Source organism: Artibeus jamaicensis, unplaced genomic scaffold (assembly GCF_021234435.1).
Source record: "Artibeus jamaicensis isolate MK-2021 breed Jamaican fruit bat unplaced genomic scaffold, CSHL_Jam_final scaffold_3222, whole genome shotgun sequence".
NCBI lineage: Eukaryota > Metazoa > Chordata > Mammalia > Chiroptera > Phyllostomidae > Artibeus > Artibeus jamaicensis.
In genome coordinates this window covers 4,850,851-4,866,423 of record NW_026522038.1, presented here as the reverse complement: position 1 = coordinate 4,866,423, position 15,573 = coordinate 4,850,851, and the positions used below count along the sequence as shown (strand labels likewise).

The 15,573-nt window shown below is 43.3% G+C and overlaps 1 protein-coding gene across 2 annotated transcripts; it reads left to right on the top strand.

Annotated features, from left to right (window-relative positions):
* The first annotated feature begins 1,871 nt into the window (after window positions 1–1,871).
* Window positions 1,872–15,029, top strand: CASP6 (caspase 6). 2 transcript variants are annotated; one of them, XM_053657048.1, is made up of 7 exons: window positions 1,872–2,005; window positions 7,261–7,303; window positions 7,828–7,974; window positions 8,730–8,806; window positions 10,662–10,837; window positions 13,649–13,808; window positions 14,471–15,029. In XM_053657048.1, the coding sequence occupies exons 1-7, from the start codon at window positions 1,966–1,968 to the stop codon at window positions 14,707–14,709; spliced, it is 882 nt and encodes a 293-aa protein (XP_053513023.1). In that variant the 5' UTR covers window positions 1,872–1,965; the 3' UTR covers window positions 14,710–15,029. The 2 variants fall into 2 exon arrangements, with proteins under 2 accessions (XP_053513023.1, XP_037011973.1); XM_037156078.2 differs by lacking the exon at window positions 7,261–7,303 and having other exon boundaries at window positions 1,899–2,005.
* Window positions 15,030–15,573: the final 544 nt, after the last annotated feature.

The window sequence follows — 15,573 nt, the reverse complement described above, 5'->3', positions numbered from 1 at the left end:
ACAGAGCACTATGGCACTATGGACGTAGCAGCGCCTCTCCCTAACTTTCTCTTCCCTTTCTAAGTTCCTTCCCTGTCTTGGTCCAGTTCAGTGTGTGCCTGTGGCTCACCATATCTGCATGCATCAGACTGAATTTCTTTATTTTTCCCAAATAAATCTTTTGGTGACAGAATGTCAACAACTTGTTCATTTAAAAATAATAAGTCAAAGTGAGAGGCAACAAGCACTTATTTGAGATCACAGAATTGCAATCAGGAGCATAGATTCAGTTGGAAACCCAAATTGTGTTCCAACTTCAGGGCAAAGGCAATAGCATTTCTATGAGAAAAAGGAAGAAAAATAATTATATGAATAGAAGGAAGGACTTTTCTATTGGTGTTACCAAACTGTATTACTTTAGCTACATAGGCAGTCTTCATTTTATTGCACTTTGTGTTACTGTGATTCGCAGATACTGTTTCCATCAACATCAAAGCAGGACTCTCCAACGGCAAAAAGATTATGACTCACCATTTCTTTGGTTATGGATTTTAAGGAATGTCCATAACCATCAGTCTTCATGGTTAGGATACCTGCTTTCCTGTTAGCTTTACATTTGTTTGTAAGACAATATTATTTTGCCCAGTTCAAACTTTGCAAAGGTTGTAGGAGCAAGACATGCAAGCGGCTCCTCTGGAATGATTGCTCTGTTCTATTTTAAAATGACCTCACTTATGTATGGCAGCTTTTCACTAGCTCTACCTACAAGAGCCAGACGTGAAAATCCTGCAGTGGCCTCTAGTTTACTTTGGCCCACATGCCCTATACAAGCAGCGTTTAAAATAAATTATTATAAATCCTATAAAGTAACGTGTACTGGTGAAAGACCTACACGTTGCAGCGCATGGTAAGTGCCAATTCAAACGCCAACAAGATCAGTGTGGTGAAGAAGGAACCTTTAGTGCAAACAGCACAACAGTTATACAACATGGCACTGCTATGGAGCAGCTCAATAGTGTAAGAGCACCTCTGTGAAAAAAGAAGGGCTGCGAGGAGTCAGAGGTCTGTACCACCCTACCCCACCACTGCCTTCTGTTTCAGCCAAGGCGACAAAGCTTCAGGTATTTGGTGTAAAGCCAAACACCTGAGCCAGCTGGGCGCTGGCTTGTATAGACACAAGTCCCCACCTCTAGCCCCTGATTGGTCAAACCTGTGAGCTCCAATTGGATGAGCAAAGCCTCAGTCCTATTGGTTTAAACCGGACTCGGGCTGGCTCTCGGCTCCACCGAGCCTCAGACTGGCAGGTTACTTAGTAGGGGTGTAGGGTCTGCGGCATTGTGGGGCCCACGCAACTCGAAAGGGCTCTGAATGTGGCCCAACATAAAGTCATGAATTTACTGAAAACCTTTTTTTTTTTTTTGCTCATCAGTTTTTGTTAGTGTTTGTGTATTTAATGTGTGGCCCTAGGCAACTCTTCCAGTGTGGCCCAGAGACGCCAAAATGTTGGGCGCCCCTGGGAGGCCTCTGCAGAAATGGCTGCTGGGCTCTATTGTTGGGGCCCAGTTAACCACCAGGAGCTCTTCTTAGTCCTAAGGGTTCACAATCTGAAACACGAAGACAAACGACATCCTTCACCCTTATGCTGGTCAGGAAGACCAAATGTTTGGGGTGGGCTTGAGGGAGCCTCAGCTCCTCGCACGTGATCTGCCATCGCCTGGGGCTTTCTACTTGAGCCGCCCCACGTCTTCGGGTGGTGGCTGGACTGGCCCGAGAGCCAGTCTGTCTCTCTGGCCCCAGGCAGTCCGGACTGCGCTTCCCTGCCCCGCCCCGCGGCGCTCCAGGCCCTGCGGGCTCAGGAGGGAGGAGAGGAGCCGTCACCCTGGGGAGGCACCGGCCGGGGCGGAGAGGGTGGAGGAAGGGGCGGTGCTGCGGTCCGGCTCTAGGAAGCGGGGTCCTCCCGGGTGTGGACGCTGTGTTCGGGCCGCGATGAGCTTGGTACCTGGGCCCCGAGAGGCTGGCCTGGCAGGTAGGGGTTCTCTGGGGCGCGGGGTTTCCCGGCTTTGCTGGGCAGCCGGAGGAAGCTGCGGGTCCTGCAGGGAAGCTTTTTGTTTAGGGAAACGTCGCGGACTCCTCGCCGCCGCCTCTTTGCTGGGCGGGCCCCTCCTCTTCCAGAGAGGAGCGCTTTCGGGGCGCAGAGCCACGTAAGCGGTAACTGGCTGGGCCCGCGGCCCTGGCTTGCCCCACACCTGGCCATGAAAAGTTAACTTTTGGAGGTTGGATCCGGTTTTGTTTTCTCACTTCTAAGGAAAAGTTAAAGAAGAGGTTGCCTGCTGTAGTAGTGGAAGCCGGCCCGACCGGCTGGCCCCTGTTGTGGCTAGGCTAACCTGGAGACAAAGCCAGGCCCTTCTGGGTATTGAACCCAGAATCAGAACCTTCTCCTGCATCCAGAAAACCTGCACCTGTGGGTCTGAGTTAAAACCACAGCGCCATGTCTCTACAAAATAATCAACTGCTGAACTTGTACTTTAGAACGTTCTTCGCTGTCGCTTATTAATTAAATTACTGATAAGGTTTATTTTTATTTTAAGGTTGATGTGTTACCAGTTCATTCAGAGTGCCTTTATTTTAGAGCGTTTTATTCTTCGCTGCACAGAACAAGCCTTGCCCCAAAGCCAAGTTGTAGAAAGTCATAATAAGGTCATTCAAGGAGTGGCTTTGCCCTAGGCGGGCAGTGCAGGGCCCTAGGCAGGCCATTCTGGAACCTGTGGTGGAGGGTGGAAAACGAGGGCAGGGATCCCGGATGCCCGACTATTAGGCAGAGCACCCCCTCATCCATTCTTTTGATCACATTCCTTCTTCAACCTCCTCCCTCCCCACCTCTCTTTTTGTCCACCCCATCCTTTTCCAGTTTGTTCTAGGATTAATTTTTACCCATAGAGAGTATGGGTAAAATTCCCTAAGCACCGCAGTAAATAAAGGCTGTGACAATAGATGATGAAGTTTGGAGAAATGAATGCTTAGTTTAGGACGGTAGAGATGGTCTGTCTCCGGTGGGAGAGGGTTTAGTGTGGTGACTGGGTGCAGAGACTAGAATTCACAGGCAACCTGGCTTTTGATCCCAACTCCACTGCCCTTCTCAGGCTTCAGGGGACTGTGGAGCCCAAGGAGAGAAAGCATCGAAGGCCAGACCATCAACAACTGGAAGCTAGTAGGATTATGTGGAAAAATATCAAATAAAGGTGAAGAGAAAGAAGGAGTGATTCATTCTGTAAAAATTTAATTTAAGGAGCAAAGAAGTGTGAAGAGGTGAAGAGTCAGATTTAAACGGGCTGCAATTAAATAGGGAGCTATAAATATAGGTTATCTCCCTTATTAAAATTTATTTTCTCTGCTTGGTGTGGCTCAGTGGATTGAATGCCAACCTTCGAACCAAAGGGTCACCAGTTCTATTCCTTATCAGGGCACATGCCTGGGTCCCACTAGGGGGTGATCAAGAGGCAGCCACACGTTGACGTTTTCCGTCCTTTTCTCCCTTCCTTCCCCTCTTTCTAAAAATAAATACGTTTTTAAATAAAATTATTTTCTCCATGTCAACAAAGCCATTTACCCTTTTGATCAATTTGTGTTGGTCATGCAGTATAATGGTACTTCTTAAAGTGCAGCCTTCTTGAGAACTTGTCCTCTTGGTACATACAGCTTAGAGTGACCAACAGAGTCAAGATGTATTATATCTGAAGCCTGGGCAAGGTTTATCAACTCCAGGAAAGTATTGGAACTTAGGTTCTGTCTCCAGGGCTTTCTGTTCTGATAAAACAGATTGCTAGATTAGACTGGCATCTGGACCTGGTCATTAATTAGTATTGCAAGATGCAGGGTGCACATTTATTTATATTAAAGGGAAGGTTGGAGCTGGCCAGGATCAGAACTAAAGTTTTTAGAATCCATAATATTAATAATAATAGCAATACACTTTCCCAGAATCCCTTACTGAGAATGCCTAATTTGTTAACTTTGAAAATGAGTGTCATTTTAAACAGATTATCTTGAGCTACTTAAAACTACCACCTATCACTCCTGAAAACTAGCTATCATTCCTAAATTGATAGGACTTGATGAAGCAAAGGGCAGTATCGGGTGACAACCCAGATGCACATCTGGAATTACACCTGGCTAGGACAAACTGAAGCTCCTTCCTGGGACCATGAAAGACAAACTTTAAAGACCCAATTGAGCGTACATCTCCACCAACGCTTCCATGCCCAAAGACTTGATTTAGTTTGGTACAAAAGCTAGACGAAGTAAGCTGCCAGGTCTGCTACTACATCCTTGTGCACCACAGCAGAGACGCAGTGCTCTCCAAATTGTGCAGGCTTTCCAGGGGTGAAGGTAGTGACTGGCTCGCAAACAAGGATTTCATGTGTTTAGGTTATTCTATTTCTTTTTAATATAATTGCTTTAACGATAAGACGAGGTTATTAAAAGGAGGTAGAATGTGGAATGCCTTTGAAAAGAGAAAGAGAGAAAATTGCTGTGCTGCCTCAGTAGAGCAGTATGGGGAGTAGGAAGTAACCCCACAGCACAGTGTGTGGAGTGGAAGTATTCCAGGCCGGAGAGTTGGTGGATTAAAGAGGTATCCTGGATACAGCAGTGTGTGGCGTGGGAAGTAACCTGTAGGGCAGTATGTGGAGAAAGAAGTACCCTGTTGGACCAGTGTGTGGCGTAGGAGATATCCTGGTAGATAGGAAATATGTATGTAGAGCAGTATTTGATAGAGTGCTAAGTGGAGCAAGAAGTATCCCATTAGACCAGTGTGTGCCGTAGGAAGTATCAGCAGAGCAGTGTGGGGGGTAGGATATCTATAGTAGAGTATGTGTGGAGTGGAAGTATCCATGAAGAGCAGCGTGTGTAGTGGGAAGTATTACTCACAGAGCAGCATGTGGAGGAGGAAGTGTCCCTGGCAAACACTGTATAGAACATGGAGTGTCCTGGCGAGAGCAGTAAGGAGAGGGATGTGTCCAGGTAGACCAGTGTGTGAAGTGGGAAGTATTCTGGGTAGAACAGTTTGTAGAGTAGGGAGAGTAGGAAGTGTATTGGTAGATCTGTGTGTGAAGTAGGAAACATCCCGATGGAACACTCTATGGAGTAGAAAGTATCTGCCACAGAGCAGACTGTGGATTAGAAAGTGTCCTGGTAGGGCAGTTTGTGGAGTAGGAGGAATTCCAGATAGAGCAGTTTGTGCATGGTGTAGGACAGTAGATTGTATGAGGTGGGTCATGTGTGGTTTGGGAAGAATCCTGGGTATGCTTGTGCAGTGGCAGATAGAGCAGTGGGGAGAGTAGGAAGTATCCTTGGTACAGCACTGCGTGCGAAAGGAAGATATCTCCGAGTGGAGCACTGTCTAGTGGGGAGCATTCGTGCAGAGTAGTGTGTGCAGTCGAGAAGTATCCTTGGGTAGAGCACTGACGAATATGAACTATTTCTATGGAAGGGTGTGTGCTGTATGGAAATAGCTCCAGGTAGAGCATTGTCTTAGTAGGAAGTCTCCCGAAAGAGTAGTGTGTGGAGTAGAAAGTATTCCAGTAGAGCCAAGTATGGAGTAGGAAATAGCTCCCATAGAGCGGTGTGTGTGGAATAGGAAGTATCCCGGTAGAGCAGGGCGGAGAGTTTCAGTGGAGCAATGTGTGGAGAACAGTGTGTGGAAGCCTCGGGAGATGGAGACCACGCATTAGAGAGGCTGCTGTTGATTCCCAGTCTGTGGTGTGAGTAAAGATTGCCTTGTCAGAAATGTACATCGTCACCTCTCCCAGGACTTTTTTTCTCTGAGTCTGGGTTAGAATCCAGGGATCTCGTTTTATCACCCAGGCCGGGAATTGATGCAGAGGTGGATAAAAACTGACTTAGGGGCTATTGGACAAGAGGACGCCTTAGTGGGGTCTTGCTTGGCTCTCAACGTTGGGTGAATTCCAGGAGGAATGGGGCTGAGCACAACTGGTCAGAGGCACTTGGGTTGGACTCCACAGCTCGCCCTCACTCCCAGGGCGGATTTTGTCGGTGAGGAAATAAGGGGTTAGAGTAGTCGGGTGCCAGGGAGAAAGTATGGAGTGGGAGGAACACTCTTGGCTAGGAGGTAATGGTAGGGGCCTGTGTCGTAGGGTCCATCCTTCTTCCTGAAAGACCTCGACTGAGGTGCGTCCTACTGTACTGGTAGTATTTTTATTCATTTTCTGTCTCCCTTCTGAACTGTTGAGTTTATCAAGTGAAAACAAATTATGGGTATGTGGAGCCTTATTGGAGAAGATGCTAGACTCACTGTGCTGCCCACCAGCCATGTGTGGTTATTTAAATGTCAATTAATTGAAATAAAATTAAAAATTGAGGCCCTGGCTGGTGTGGCTCAGTGGATTGAGCACAGGCTGCAAACCAAAGGATTGCCAGTTTGATTCCCAGTCATGGCACATGCCTGGGTTGCAGGCCGGATCCCTGGTGGGGGCCACATGAGAGGTAACCACACATTGATGTTTCTCTCCCTCTCTTTCTCCCTCCCTCCCCCTCTCTCTAAAAAATAAATAAATAAAGTCTTTTCTTAAAAATTGAGTTTCTCAGTTGCAATAGCCACATTTCAGGTGCTCACAAGCCTTATGTGGCCAGTGGCTACCGTATTCGACAGCACGGTTATAGAACAATTCCACGATCACACAAAGTCCTGTTGCACAGTACCGTTCTAGGGAATGGAGAGGGATTCAATGAAAGGTTGTCCAGAGGGTGAGGAAGTCTGATCGTGAGTTGGGAGCAGAGGGTCTCCGTTATAGTGTTGTAAGGACAAATGTGTCATTCAGGAGATCCAAGTCTAAGCCTTTGCCCTGCCCCTTCCCTTCCGCCACCCAAACTTCAGCCTCTTCCTGTAATAACCATGCGGTGTGTTTCAGTTCTCCTGAATGACTTAATTTCTTCTGTTACAGAGACTATTTACAAAAACACTTTCCTTTGAGTTCCATAACCAAAAAACTGTTACTCTAGGCGTATTTTGCAAGAATTCATTTGCATATGTTCTCCATTTCTGTTTAATATTTTTTGCTATTTTTGCAGGTAAGAGTTGGAGGTGAGAAGCAATTAAGCCATTACTTTTTAGCTCATTCATTTATTATTAAGCAATTTCCCTTACCCTACTTTTCATATGCCAGAACAGAGAGTCTTGGACATCCAGATGGGAGTCTTGGCTATGATTCACAGCCATAAGTCAAAATACAAATTAATTAACACAGATCAACTTTTTTTTAATAGGTGAGGAACAAAATATAACAGAAACAGATGCCTTCTATAAAAGGTAAAAGTATGCTGTTTTCTAATAAAAGCCTCTTCCTACAGAGGTCATCATTGGATTATAAAAATCAAAGCAAGAAAGGGACTGAAAACTGGAAGGTAGAACTGAGTATGTCAGGTTCTAGCATTTGGAGAGTTAATTTGAGGATAATACAGATTATTTCCTGCCTTGGTTGTAAAAGGACCCAGAGTGACGTTCAGAATGTTTAAGGGTTGGTGTGGCATGGGCCCTAGCGCTAGAGGTGAGCCCCGGGCAGGCCATGGTCCTTGGTGGCTGGATCCTGGAGACCTGGGGGAGAGACCCCTGTAGGTGGATTGTGGGTGGGTGCGCACGATGGCTGCTGTTTACCAGCTTGCACAGGAATATTTCAGGGTTGTCCTTGCTAGCATGTCAAGAGGCTTCCCTGGTGCACACCAGCACCTTGGCAGCCTGGCAGAGGAGGAGGAAGAGCAGGCCTCCCTGGGCTGTGAGGAGCTCATCATTTAATATGACTTAAACTGATTGTTGTTTAAATTTTTCATTAACAGTGAAATGTTTGATCCAGCAGAAAAGTACAAAATGGACCACAAGAGGAGAGGACTTGCGTTAATCTTCAATCATGAGCGGTTCTTCTGGCACTTAACGCTGCCGGAGAGGCGGGGCACCAATGCGGACAGGGACAATCTCCTGCGCAGGTAGTGGTTTTATCTGCAGGTCAAGATGATGAGATATTTAAGTGACAACTGCTTGTGGAAACTGGTCTGCGCTGAAGAAATAGCAAGAGTATTTGAGGTTGAGCCTCAGGTGGACACAGCCTCCACCCCTAAGAACTTGCCTGTTTTCTTCCTAACCCTGTTCTATTCAATGTTAACGAGCTCTGTATTGTTACAGATACACAGTGGACTTAAAAACTCAGGGGTTAAGAGTGCTGACCGCCCACACAGTCAAAAATCCACGTCTAACTTTTTACTCCTCCAAACCTAAGTTGTCCCTCAGTATCCACAGGGGATTGGTTCCAGGGTCCCTTTGGATACCAAAATGTACAGATGTTCAAGTCCCCTGTATAAAATGGTGTAGAATGTACATCAACTCATAGTCAGCCCTCTGCATCTGCGGACTCTCAACCACAGATCGAAAACAGTACAAGTAGTTATTGAAAACAGTTTGTGTAATCTGCAGCCTTGCAATTCAAACCCTTGTCGTTCAAGGGTCACCTGATTGGCATCGTAGACCCAGTATTCTAACTTGAGTCAGTCGTCATTGCTAGTCAGTCATCATTACCCTTTCTTATCGTGGGCGATCCGGGAAAATGATCATTATCATGTTTGATTTTTTGTTCCCCCTAAAGAAAAGACAACTCGTGTTATAAAATGCATCTAAATTCCTCATGTGGGGTATGTGACAGCTTTCAGTAACTCATAAGCTAATACACAATTTAATCTATCACCAGGTTGTCAGATCTAGGATTTGAAGTGAAATGCTTTAATGATCTTAGAGCAGAAGAACTGTTGCTCACAATTCATGAGGGTAAGTTGTTTTCCTGTTCATTTTCCTCTGATGGGATTGAGTATTTTAATTATCCTATCTGAAAAGACAGGTGGAAATAATTAACTGTGCTATAAAAAGTCTTACCAATTAATTTAGTGCAGGTTAAAGGTTTTTGGTTGTGCCCATCTGCTTATATGTTACTCACCAGTTTTAGAGACCCTTGCAAAGTATTATGCCTCTAAAGTGTATATTTAGCATGCCATGAATTATAGCCCATTATTCTAGAAATGAATGAAATAATATTTTCACTTGGCAATTAAAAGTCTAAAATGCAAACACTACGCATTCTGGGCAGTGATTTTTTCATTGACTCCTTCCACACCCAAGTTTTTTTTTTTACTGACTTCAAAATACTGTTGATTTACATACAGGATCTCTTAATATATACATCACTGCAGTAGGTATTTTAAGAATTTATGGTTATCATAATAATCACTGCATGCCGTGGATTTTCAAGTCTTTTGGCAACGGACTATTATTTATATAATTTAAACTTTCTTCAGAGCTCTTTTTTAAGATATAATTGCTATATAACGTATTAGTGTCAGGTATACAACATAATTGAGAGATCTCTAGTTCCCCATAAGTCTAGTTTCCATGCTTTACCATACATAGTTACTGCATTCTTTTCTTGTGATAAAGACTTTTTTCTAAAAAATTAATCCTAAAAGAGGATTTACTCTCTTGGCAATTTTCAAGTATGCAACACAGTATTATTAACTGTCATTCCCATTCTGTACATGACATCCCCATGACTTATTTTATATCTGGAAGTTTGTACCTTTTGACTCCTTCACCCACCTTGCCCACTTCCACCCTCCTATTTCCTCTGGCACCTGCAATCTGTGCTGCATGTCTGTAAGCTTGGTGTTTTGTTTAGTTGGTTGGTTGGATTTTTGAGATTTCAATATAAGTGAAATCATGCGGTATTTGTCTTTCTCTGATTTATTTCACTGAGCATAATACCCTGTAGTTCCGTACCTATTGTTGCAATGGCAAGATTTTATTCTTTTTATGATTGAATAACATTCCGTTGCACATATATGCACCACAATCTCTTTATCCATCCAGTCATCAATGGCCACTTACATGGTTTACATATGTAAGTTGTTATAAGTAATGCTGCTTGAACACAGGTGTGTATATGTCTTTTCAAGTTTGTGTTTTCATTCTCTCTGGATAAATACCCAAACATGGAATTGCTAGATCACATGGTAGTTCTATTTTTAATTTTTTGAGGAACCTCTACACCAGCACTCTTTTTTAATCTGTTTATGATTTTGATTTTAACTGGTTGCTTACCAAGTTTTTTATTTTGCTTGCTCATAAGCTTTAGAGGACATCAGTCTCATGTCTTCATACTCTTTTGGAAGCTCCAACTGCTGTATAGACGTGCTAAAGGCACTGCGTTCATTGCAGGTGCAGGGTGCAGCAGCACATACGGAATTGTTAAGTAGCAGTTTCTGGGTCTCTCCAGGCTGCTCTGAGAAGCTCTCTGCTGATTTCAGAAAACTTTTAGTGCCAAGATGACTTGGATGTTGAAGGGGGTTCCCTATAATATCCCTTTATGTTTTACATGTCATTTTTCTGTGTTTTAGAAAAACTAAGGACTTCAATAGTTTTGATTTAAAAAACATCATGTACAGTATGGTATAAATTATTTGACTAAAATAAGTTGTGTTTCATTGCAGACATTTTGCGTTTACTATAAGAATAACCAATTTTCTCCCTCCTTCGTTAATATGTATTACTTTACTATTAGTCAGTAGAATTTTAATATGTAGATAATAAGCATCTTATTTTCATTTCTGTATGAATTTTTTGGGCCTTATAGCATCAACCACTAGCCATCTAGATGCCGATTGCTTTTTGTGTGTTTTCCTGAGTCATGGCGAAGGCAATCACATTTACGCATATGATGCAAAAATTGAAATTCAGACACTGACGGGCTTGTTCAAAGGAGACAAGTGTCAGAGCCTGGTTGGAAAACCCAAGATATTTATCATTCAGGTAAGACTGATGATGTTATAATCTTTTTAAATATATTTTATTGATTATGCTATTACAGTTGTCCCATTTTTTCCCCTTCACTCCCCTCCACCCTGCACATCCTCTCCCACCCACATTCCCCCCCTGTAGTTCATGTCCATGTGTCATACTCGTAAGTTCCTTAGCTTCTACATTTCCTTTACTATTCTTGCCCTCCCCCTATTTTCTACCTACTGTCTATGCTACTTATTCTGTGTACCTTTTGCCCCTCCCTCCCCCTCCAACTCCCCTGTTGCTAACCCTCCATGTGATCTCTATTTCTGTGGTTCTGTTCCTGTTGTAGTTGTTTGCTTAGTTTGTTTTTGTTTTAGATGTGATTGTTCATAATTGTGAGTTTGCAGTCATTTTACTATACATGTTTTTATCTTCTTTTTGTTAGATAAGTCCCTTTAACATTTGATATAATAAGGGCTTGGTGATGATGAACTCCTTGAACTTAACCTTATCTGAGAAGTACTTTATCTACCCTTTCATTCTACATGAAAGCTTTGCTGGATAGAGCAATCTTGGTTGTAGTCTTTGGATTTCATGACTTGAATACTCCTTTCCAGCCCCTTCTTGCCTGTAAGGTCTCTTTTGAGAAATCAGCTGACAGTCTGATTGGAACTCCTTTGTAGGTGACTGTCCTCTTATCTCTTGCTGCTTCTAGGATTCTCTCCATTTTAATCTTGGCTAATGTAATGATGATGTACCTTGGTGTGTTCCTTCTTGGGTCCAACTTCTTTGGGACTCTCTGAGCTTCCTGGGTTTCCTGGAAGTCTATTTCCTTTGCCAGAATGGGGAAGCTCTCCTTTATTATTTGTTCAAATAAATGTTCCACTTGTGGCTATTCCTCTTCCCCTTCTGGTACCCCTATAAGTCAGATGTTGGAACGTTTAAAGATGTCCTGGAGGTTCCTAAGCCTCTCCTCATTTTTTTGAATTCTTGTTTCTTCCTTCTTTTCTGTTTGACCATTTTTTTCTTCCTTGTGGTCCACTCCCTTGATTTAGTCCCAGTTTCCTTTCCATCACTATTGGTTTCCTGTGCATTTCCCTCCATTTCAATTAGTTTAGCCTTCATATGTTCCTCTAATTTGTGACAAAAATCAACCAGTTCTGTGAGCATGCTGATCACCAGTGTTTTTGAACTGTGCATCTGATAGGTTGGCTATCTCTTGGTTGCTTAGAATTATTGGCTCTGGGGCTTCAAGCTGTTCTTGATCTGTTTTGGTCTGTTCACACCTGTTATGTATGAGGGGCGGAGCCTTAGGTGTTCACCAGGGCGGGTCTACCCAGTCACTGGGTTGTGATGCTGTATGTGGGGGCGGGGTCAGAGGAGGACAATGGCATTTGTTCCACTTTCTCTCGGATTTTGGTCCCCTCTGCTGCTTCCCACAAGCAAACCGGGCCCCCCTGGTGCTGGCTCCTGGGTGTGTGGGCCTGTGCACCCTCCAGGACCCTGTGGGTCTCTCCAAGAAACCGTCTGTGAGTCTAGGAGCTTCTCCTGGTACCTCGACCCTGAAAGTTTTCCCAATTGGTGCTTTTAGGCTTTAATTCCCGTCACTGGGGCCCTAGCCTGCGCGGTCTGTCTCACTGCTTGCCCCTTGGCCTGGTTTATCTGTGAAGAAATGTGTGACCCCGGTCAGTCAGCCACCTTGCACCCCCACTGGGTCTGCCTGTTGCCATCCCACACCTGGGATCTGCCAGCCGCCACCTGCGCGCCTCGGCCAGCCACCTTTTCCTGCCTGACCCACTCCGCCAGCCACTGACTCCGCCCCTCTTACCAGTCTGGCTGAAGGGTTCATTGTTGTCGGACTTCCGTACAGTTCAGTTTTCTGTGTTTTGGTTGTGTTTTTGTTACTAAAACTTTGTTGTCTTTAAAATTGGTTGTGCGAGGAGGCACAGTGTTTCCACCTACGCCTCTATCTTGGCTGGAAGTCCTTCTTACAAGTTTTGGAGAAGTCTGAGATCGTGGTGTTAACAGGGCTGGATCCTACTGTGGCCTCTCCCCTGGGCTCGTAGTTGACTGACTGCTTATCCTTCTGTCTCCTGGTATTTCCTGTGTGTGTGTATCCTAATCTCTTCTTATAAGGACACCGGTCATAGTGAATTAGGGGCTACCCTGATGCCCTTATTTTACCCTAATTATGTCTTTTAACACCAAATCTCCAAATACAGTCACATTTGAGGCAATGGGGGTTAGGACTTCATCATACACATTTTGGAATGGGAGGGACAAAGTCGACACTAGCGTTTGTGTGAGTCAGAATTAGCAGATAAGAATGAGACCTCACTTTCAAGTAGGAGCAAAAGGAAGAAGGCGCATTGATGTTTGTCTTCTCATGTCAAGTGTTGTCATTCTCATCAGTGTATGGCAGCAGGTAGGCACGGAAAACCCAATCTGGGAACATCTCTGATTGAATAGAAACATTTAGGCAAATACTATAGCTTTTTAAAAGAAAGGGTGACTCTTGATGCTATGCTATCCTTTATCTATAAGGAATTTTTAAGCCACAGAAGCTCTGTGCTCTATGGTGTACCTTTCAAACAACAGGATTTAGTGTACAGTTGAGGATGCCAATATTTTAAAAACACTGAAAGAAAATGTAAGTAGGAAAAAACCATCAGCTTTAGTCTACTGTTAACCTGAATGCTTCATTTTTGACGTGCCTATAACTTGGCTTCTGTCGATGTTAACACAAAGGTCTACTGAATTGTACATCCGCTGTAAGCATTAAGCGTCAGGAAGAAACGAGTAGGTAAGTAAAGGAAGTGGCTTTTCTCCATCTCGTAGGCTTGTCGGGGAAGCCAGCATGATGTGCCAGTCATTCCTTTGGATGTCGTGGATCATTGCACAAACAAGCCGGAGGCCAACGTCACCGAGGTGGACGCAGCCTCAGTTTACACACTTCCTGCCGGAGCAGACTTCCTCATGTGCTACTCTGTTGCAGAAGGTGTGTGGGTGTCCAGTACAAACGTGGAATGGGCTTTCCTGGCCAAATTCCTATAGGTTTCACCTGGGCTCCATGTGGAGCTGGTCTTTATATTAGGACACTGTGATTTGGTCTGGAAGCTCACAGGCTTTGAATAGATTCCTTGGATGACACAGCACAGAGAGAAACATGAAGATGTGAGAATACCTTATAGAGAAATCACCCCTGAGAACTAAAAGTTTAAAAACTACAAGTCTTCATATTAGCAACCTGATAGTCATAGTGTCTGTCATCACTGTCACACTGGTGGGAGGTTTTGTTGAAAAATATTTGATGATGATTGTTCTTTGTGTTTTTTTTTGCAGTAAGTGATTTTATGTTTTCATTCTTTCTAATCTCTTCTCAAAATCATTACTTAGCTACCATACTCTTGGAAACTTTTAAGTAATGGAGAAAACTAAATAAAATTAACTTTATTTTTATTGAACTGTATAGAATTAACTTTTTCCCGTGACAACGGTCAACAGAGGAAAATGTGAAAACTGTATCTTGCATACCCCTTAGTCTTCTCCAAGGTTTTATGAGCATTCAGACTTGTGTAGCAGTGAATTATACAGGTGTTTCTAGTCACAGTAACTGAAAGCCAGAAAACTCCACTGACCTTTTCCGCCTGTTTTTTTCAGGTTATTATTCTCATCGGGAAACTGTGAATGGCTCTTGGTACATTCAAGATTTGTGTGAGATGCTGAGGAAATTCGGCTCCTCCTTGGAGTTCACAGAACTCCTCACACTGGTGAACAGGAAAGTTTCTCAGCGCCGAGTGGACTTTTGCAAAGACCTGAGTGCAATTGGGAAGAAGCAGGTCCCCTGCTTTGCCTCCATGCTGACGAAAAAGCTGCATTTCTTTCCGAAATCATCATAAGGCTATTTTGTTAGATGTATTTGTATTCAAAATAGATTCCTCCTTTTTCTAAAGCAATATAAATAAGTATCACTCGATTAAAGCTTATGGTGTGGCAATTTAAAATGTTTTATGGTTTAATGAGAGAACTTTTTTAAAAAATAGTTCATACTGGGCATGGTGAAAGGGTTTGATAGATGTAGACACAAAATCCTCAGGGAATTACTGTTAAAAAAATCCATAAGCATTTTAATACCTGATTTTTGTAACTTGTGAGATTACAGTAAATATCTGGCTGATTTAACTTGTCTTTTGTAAAATTTTTAATAAAAGTTTTTTAAACCCAAGAATTAGTTTTGCTTTTATAATTAATATTTTATCAAATTTATCCATGATTCTGTCACTGTTCCTATGTGCTAAGTTTGTTTTTTAGATTCATTGTTGATAGATATGTATTACCATTTTATTGTTCATAGTTTTGATCATTTTCTTAAGCCTTTTAACATTTCATGTAACAATGATTTGATGATGATGAACTCCTTTACTTTTTTCTTGTCTGGGAAGCTCTTTATCTGCCCTTAGATCCTACTTATAACTTTGCTGGGTAGAGCAATCTTGGCTGTAGGTCCCTGCTTTTTATGACTTTGAATATTTCTTGCTAAAACATTTCTACCCTGAAAAGTTTCTTTTGAGAAATCAGCTGACAGTCTTGTGCGAACTGCCCTGTAAGTAATTAACTGCCTTTCTCTTGCTACTTTTAAGATTCTCTCCTTATCTTTAAGCTTTGGCATTTTAATTATGATGTATCTTGGAGTAGGCCTCTGCACCCATCTTCTTTGGGTCTCTGTGCTTTCTGGACTTGCATGTCTGTTTCTTTCAGCAAAT